The sequence below is a fragment of the Rhagoletis zephyria genome, unplaced genomic scaffold (assembly GCF_001687245.7).
Source record: "Rhagoletis zephyria isolate East Lansing unplaced genomic scaffold, Rhagoletis_zephyria_1.1 Rzeph_scaffold_16739, whole genome shotgun sequence".
In the NCBI taxonomy this organism is placed as follows: domain Eukaryota; kingdom Metazoa; phylum Arthropoda; class Insecta; order Diptera; family Tephritidae; genus Rhagoletis; species Rhagoletis zephyria.
Window position 1 is genome coordinate 1 of NW_016173803.1, and position 7684 is coordinate 7684.

The following is a 7684-nucleotide window of genomic DNA, read 5'->3' on the forward strand; positions in this document are numbered from 1 at the left end:
TAGTACCGATTTTTTTTTTATATGGGGAGTGATGCAGTCTAATGTACATGTATGTACATATGTGACTTTCACAATAATTTGGCATTAAACCTATTGTCGGAGAATCTTTTTATCAAAGCCGTATATCAATTTCTACTAGAATAACTGGTTTGATTCTAAATAATTTGGTGCTGTGTATTCATTTCTAATCAGTTGATTGAACTGCATAATTTGAAAATGTGAGGACTATACCTCCAACGTGTAAAGTACAAAAGTTTGAAAATTAATACGTAGGTAAAAAAGTGCTAAGATGGCAACATTCTTGTATATGCATTTATATTTACATTAGCCGTGTTTTATTTGTCCAGAAATTTAAGCTATTAGCTTATTTTGTATGGAGGACTTACCCAACATAATTATATTGGCTTATGAAAAGCTATCTTGGCTTGTATATTGAACAAGAGGCATTGCCATTCAGCATCAGAAATTTTCTCCGTCAGCCAGTCAGAAATAGGCAACAACTTACTCTGACACTATTTGCAGTCAAACAACTGTCAAAATTAGGCTAACCTAGGAAATAAGCTTATTTCGTTTTATTTGATCAAGATTTAGCTATTTGCTTGTAATGGTTGAATAAAACATGCCTATAATCAGACNCAGACAAAGTGGGGGCAACAAAAAATACAGTAAGTAATGCTAACGTTGCACCTTTTACCTGTAAGTTAGGCTACCTTGCCTGATCCATGAAATCTCACATAGCAAGTTATTTGGCCCTGCTTAAGCAGGGATCACATGATTTGTATATTTTCACACTTACAGGGTGGTGTTGTTTGGAAAGTTTTTATTAACCTGAACTCATTCTAGGTAAACATTTCTAAACAACACAACCGGCTGTTCAAGTATTCGTTACCTTTAGTCGCAGTCATAAATTCTTTGCAACAATCTTTCCCGCTCAATCCCCAAATCAGTTGATTGACGATAATAACTCCTAGTTAGCTGTTAAATGATTTTGGAGCGCAATATCTTCCTGCTCAGGTAGATAGATACCAGGATAGAATGTTATACTTTCATGTACGAAGTACCAAGTTCGTATAATCTGTTCCGACGCTCTAATGATGCATCGGTGGAGCAAAAACGACAACTTTTAATTTATTACCAGTACAGTACGTATACACTAGAGCTCTTGATATTCGATTAATCGATGATTCGAATAGTGAAATTCGATTAGCTGTATTCGAATAATCGCCACTATGTTCGTTGTCAATTATTCGAATAATAACTGGTAGATATGTATACATATGAATCAGTGTTGGGCGTTTATCAATTAATTTTGAACCGACTTCGCAAAAAGGAGAAAGGTTATTAATTCGTCGGAATATGTTCTTTTTTTTTATATATGTTACCGCATAACTTTGGACCACGTTAACCGATTTCTATAATTCTTGTTTTTAAAAGAAAGGTCTTACTATTGTAACGTATATTGCCATTCCAACGTTGGAATATTCGAATAATTTCAAGAGCCCTAGTATGCAACTGTAAAACACAAGCGTTTGCTCAGTTTTTGAAAGAAAAGCAGTATAGAAGTCGAAGGTCATGATTCAGTTATTAAAGGTTTTGTAAGTAGCTTTTTTTTCTAAAATTTTACACTCCCAGCAGGAGGGAAAAGGGGAAGATTGCAATAACCGTTCAAAAAGTAGCGAAATTCCACAAAAATTGTTCATAATAGTGCATGGAAGTAGTTGCTTTAATTATTTAATTGAAACCAGGGCCGGATTCACGGCATTCGTCATTGAGTGATTACTCGTTTCGAATCGAATCTACAATACAATTTAAATGGGCCAAACACACTCGCTATCGAATGCTACGATCTAAAAATCAAATTTCGATTCCCGTTACGTTTGATATCGCAGGTCGAACTCAGGAAGAATGAAAAGGGCACGCAGCTAATGAACGATTGCGACGGGAACGCGATTAACACCGCCAAATGACAGCCCATGGATACGGTTTGCCAATATTATATTGCATCAAAGTCTCATTCTGAGACACCAAGATTGTGATGTGTAGATCATTGCCTAAATACCTTCGTTCACTCGAATTACCAGAACCATTGCGCGCTTAACTTTACAGCGACTTGGCAGATTCAATAGGTATCCACGAATGTCGTCGACAAATATATTTCGGCATTTAAGGGAATTTCGTCGATTCAGCCTACAATGCACATCTGTAGGCCAACGATTCTTTCACCCATTTTGTCTTGTTGTCGCCAGCGAACGAAGAATAAACATTTCTCACTACTAAAAATTCAAAAATCTTCTTAAAACTTGCTAGGAAATTTGGAGTAGGGTGGGAGAGTCATTGATAGATAACATTAGAGCGAGAGAAATTTTTTCTTACAAAACCTTTCATTATTGAATCATGATCTAACTTCGGCGTCAGAAGAACAAACATTTTTTTTCTTTTTATGATGGGCTGAATCGAAGCTACATTTTCGTTCCATTACTTATTATTTACTTTCATTTGCATATTACCATACTGTTGTTTTGTTATTAGAACGTTGGGGGTATACTACAAAAAAAAAAAATTCGGACTAATGCGTCGATGTTAAATAATATTTTATGACCAATTTACCGTTTCATGTCTTATCAAGAAATGCCAGAAAAAATAAATAACGTTTCTTATTAAACCAGAATTATTAAAAAACAATAAAAAACAGTATTTTCGGGAATAGCACAAAGATAATTTTGTACGGATAGAAAAACACGGGTATCAGCAAAAATAAATTTTTATCAACTGGAAACAAATTGTACGCAAATCCACATATGAATGTAGAAATTTTGGCATGGCGACAATTATGAAATTAATTTGCGACTAAAGACACATAAACAAAACAGGGAAAGAGGGGAATAACCTGATTTTGAAAGTGGTCAATTAATACTGGTATACATAAACAAATCTATTAAAAACGTTTGTCTCACTTATTTAACAAACAAACGAAATGAAATCAAACGATGTTGTTTTACACATTAATGATAGTATAGAAACAGAACAGATTCTTTAATTAAAACATCGAAATGAAGCTGACATGAAATTTATTATTAACAAAAACCGAGTTTTTAAAAATGATTAATTTCTCTCAACATTTTTGACGCTTGTTTAGTGAATTGGACTCGATTCGATCCGAACATCAAACCGCTGCTGACGACGTCGACGGATACCTCAGCAATCCAGTAAATGCATATCGACTCATTAAGCGCTTACATACTGACTGGCGTTCTATTGAGGACATTGTTCGGGAGGATCACACTCAGATGGGTAAACCAGTTTTATCTGCACTTTATTGGAGGCACTTTCTTCAGTCTCTTTAGAAGAAAGAGAGAAAGTGAAAGAAACATCAAACCAAAAATGCCATATTAGACGATTTCCAAAGGACTGATATCTCAAAGTGTCACAAGTAATCTGCATCGTTTTGTATTTATTTTGATTATTTTTTTAGATTTTCTTAACACCATGGAAGCTAATCGGGGAAGATTCGATTTTCCCACCACGGTGGATATTGAAGGAGCTGCGGCGGCATTAGTACGGCTACAGGATACGTACAAACTGGATGTTGGTGATTTAGCGGGTGGGGTTTTAAATGGAATGAAATACGGGTAGGTGATTTTGTTAGGCGTGCTATGAATAACTAAAGGATTAAGGCCTTCATATACAGGGCGTCAATGACTTGGCAAGATTGCTTTATTCTTGGACATCATCTGTTTGAGATGAACGACTTCAATCACACCATCACTTGGTTAAAGCAGTCAGTTCAACTGCTCAAGGAGCAAGAATACAACCCAGATCCGAGGACGCTGGACTTTTTGGAAACGGTGGTGGCCTATCACCTGGAAATGGGTATGCAAGTGAAATGGGCACTGGAATAATTGCCGAATCTATCAAAGTAATGGTTAAAGTTACTACATTCCAAATCAGGCGATCTCGAAACGGCCTTGGAGCTAGTGGATCACATACTGGCCACTGACGCGACACGCGTGCACATGTCCGATACTAAGCTCCACTTGCAGCTCATGATTAGCGATGGCGTTAAAACGGGCCTGTTGCATGAGACGGTTTCGCCCCCGGGCGATTATCATGTGAGCTAAGAGGAGCCTAATATTGCTTCCCTTGTTTTAATTTTGTAATCTCTGTTGTTCAGCTTACCAATGACTTCAAGCTTTACGAACAAGTCTGCCGTGGTGAATTACACCTCACCGCTGCCGAAGAACGGCATCTGCGCTGCCGCTTTGATAGTAATAAAGTCCCATATCGCCTACTGCAACCTTTTAAGGTGGAGGAGCTCTCATTGGATCCGAGAATAGTACAAATACACTATGTCATTTCAGAAAGCGACACTAGCGCTGTGAAGCGGTTGGCCAAAGCGCGCATGTCTCGCTCGCAGGTGCGCAATATCAATGGGACGCCTGCATCGACCGCCAATTATCGTATCAGCAAAAGCGCATGGTTTTCATATGAAGAAAGTAGACATTTGCGGAAAATTCAACGTTACATGGGCGATCTCTCAGGGTTGAATATGGCGAATGCTGAGCATTTGCAGGTGGCTAACTATGGCATCGGGGGACATTATGAACCGCATTTTGACTTCTTCACCGTAAGTAAAGGCAGTAGTATGTTTGGACCTTGTTTATATTATTGTAAGGCCTTTAATCACTATTAGAAGGAGCTCGATACAATGTGTGTCGCATAGCTGCATATAGCTATAGTGGCCCGGGTGAGGCTTTTCTTCTAAAAATTTTCGTTTTTCGGATCAGATGTATAGAGATTTTGGCTGGGTGATGTCGCTATATGTATCCTTTTCACCAATGGGAAATTATAAACTTCAGAATTTGTTGTTTTGTCTGGGGGTGAGTAATGCAACAGCCGCCCTTCGTGTCAGTTTGGATAAGGCTCGTCCGTCTTGTCTATCCCTTAGCCGCACTCGTGTTCCCTGCTGGGATAACGAGCTTTAGAAAAACACGGTCCTTCAAAACAAATGCTAAGAAGGACTAAAACCTATACCGCTGCACGCATAGGAAATATGTATAAGAAGCTACGAAGAATAAGAAGGTACGAATGCTTTGTTGCACGAACTGTAGGAATAAAGATGGCATAGGATATATGTACTATTGAAACTTTTGACAGCTTCAAAACGTTCAGCCTGAAACTCATCCTGCCTATTGTACGCCAAAAAGGCGCTGCGCATTTGTTGGCTACCTTGGGTAAATGTTTTCATTGCGTCGCATCCACCGATCGTGGAATACTAGTTGACCCCAATGTGTATATATTAGGTATGGCAAAAAAATAAGATAATAGATTAATTAATCATATGATTAATCACAAGCCAAAAAAAATTAATTGCAATTATTGAGAAGTAATCGATTAATCGAATTTTTAAAGGCACGTTTTTAAAGTGAGTATTCACAAAAACTCTTTTCCATAAAAAATTTCTAATTCTCCAGTTAATAGCCTTGAATAAAATAAAACGAGTATTTGTAGTCGCCATAATTCTTTATCATTCAACCAAGTTTGCAAAAATAAAAGCTTTGATAAGCGTTTTGTTGTTAAGCGGTTGCGTTTTTCAGTGGCTGTAAGACCAGCTTTTGGATAAAGGCGCTCATCAGGCATCGAGATACCAACTACAGAAATGACAGTTTTTTCGTAAGTCCGTAAAGTTTTGGGTAAACAGTATTCATTTCCTCCCAAGCGTTGATGATATTTCGCTTAAGTTTTAGGACTAGACAATTTAAATAAAAACACATTTCATCTTGTGGGGGACCCAAATCATCATCTTTTCGCCTTCGTTTGTGTAGAAGAGATTTATGAGGGACCCTAAGATTGAACTCATTTTCTACTGATTCTACACTGAGGGAAAAATAGTAAAATCAAACAGAAATGTATTTGATCTTACTATAAACGTCAATGGAAATATTGTATAGAGGTAAATATTGAATTCAAATCCGCCCATATTAAAATGAAGCGTTCGTTTTGCACTTCACGGATGCTTTTTCATAATTAAGATGAACAAAAAATATATTTAATTTCCATGTTGTCTGCAATGGAATTCGAACCCTGACCCTTTGGAAATCAACAAATTGTGGCAAGCATCTGTGCGCACTCAGCTACAGACCTGCATGCTTGGTATACATACCCTACAAAAAGTGCGACCAATCCGGGGGGACTCCGGGAGCAATCGCAAAGGAACATGCGACTAATACTAGTTTTGTTTTGAACTTTTTGCAGAGGTATGTACACTTACATATGTGTACATTCTCAAATGTGGACATTCAAATACGTGCGTGCTAAATTTTATTATGAAAATATTTTTTTTAAGTACCAACATTTTTAAACGATAATCAAATAAAAAGTATTCACTTTTACTATGCATTATTTCCCCAGTGTAGTGACGACTCGCTACCCGTTTTCATAAGGTCATCTGCGCACATTATTTAAGTTCGCAATAACTTCATTACTCAGGACAATGTTAACGGATCTTTGAAATAAATTTTTTGAACCTCGAGTGGAGTAAAGTTGATGCAGCTAGCAAAAAAAATGTTTTATGGATGGATTTTAGACAAATACAGAATTCATATTTCTCGAAAATAAGTTTACGATTATTACGATAATAATCGATTATTGAAACACAAAACAACGATACAACTAAATCTTAAATTGGGTAAAAATTATCGACTAATTTAATCAAGTGATTAATCGTTGCCGTCCCTAGTCCATATAGTTTGTTAGGTTAATACATTTTTTATTCTTCATTCATATATGTAATTTGGAATGACGAATACATTTTCATTCGTCATAATTAAATTTCAAATAAGAATAAAAATTTATTATTCATCCGAAATTACTTGAATGATGAATATAAATTTATTTGCTATTTGAAATTTTATGATGATGAATGAAAATTTATTCGGCAATCCAAATTACTTAAATGCAGAATAAATATTTATTCTTTATTAGAAACTACTTGAATAATGAACGAAAATTTGTTCGTATTCTTTTAATTCAATTATTCATTTTCCTAATTTCGCCCAATTCTAATTAAAGTACTAAAAGGGTCCTGATCTTCAATTCTCCGCTCTCGTACATCCGGGGGCGCATGCTTTCTTTACATTTTTTTAAATTAATTAATATAATAAAACTTTAATTTTAGGATAACAGCACATTTTCGCCATCAGTAGGAAATCGCCTTGCTACCGGAATATTTTATGTAAGTTTAAACAACGCTAAATTAATAATAATATACAAAATTATTGTATTGAGTAATTGTAATGCGAAAATTTTTTCACTCCATTTAGTTATCGGACGTAGAGGAAGGGGGTGGCACAGCTTTTCCCTACCTTCGTCTTCGTGTGAAGCCGCAGCATGGAAGTGTGCTTTTCTGGTATAATTTGCATCGTTCCGAGGAGCCCGATTATCGTACGCGGCATGCTGCCTGTCCTGTGCTCAAGGGTTCTAAATGGAGTGAGTGAATATTTCTAATATTTGGATGAAAAAGTTTTTTTTTTAAATGATTTTTCAGTTGCAAATATTTGGGTACGCGCGCGTCATCAAGACCTTCAGCGACCGTGCGACATTGTGCCTGATCATGAAGTGTCGCTCAAATATAAAGACTTGCATTGAGAACGTATTATACTACTACTCAATTCGTATTAAACAGTAT

At 36.4% G+C, this 7684-nt stretch overlaps 1 protein-coding gene across 1 annotated transcript; it reads left to right on the forward strand.

Annotated features, from left to right (window-relative positions):
* Nucleotides 1-3131: 3131 nt before the first annotated feature.
* On the forward strand, nt 3132-7644 carry LOC108379591 (prolyl 4-hydroxylase subunit alpha-2-like; the record flags this gene model as incomplete). Its single annotated transcript, XM_017635945.1, has 8 exons — nt 3132-3291; nt 3473-3629; nt 3689-3870; nt 3949-4109; nt 4172-4624; nt 7175-7231; nt 7320-7485; nt 7544-7644. Coding segments are annotated over 8 exons (1437 nt in total), but the record flags the coding sequence as incomplete, so codon positions are not given.
* Between the last annotated feature and the right edge of the window lie 40 nt (nt 7645-7684).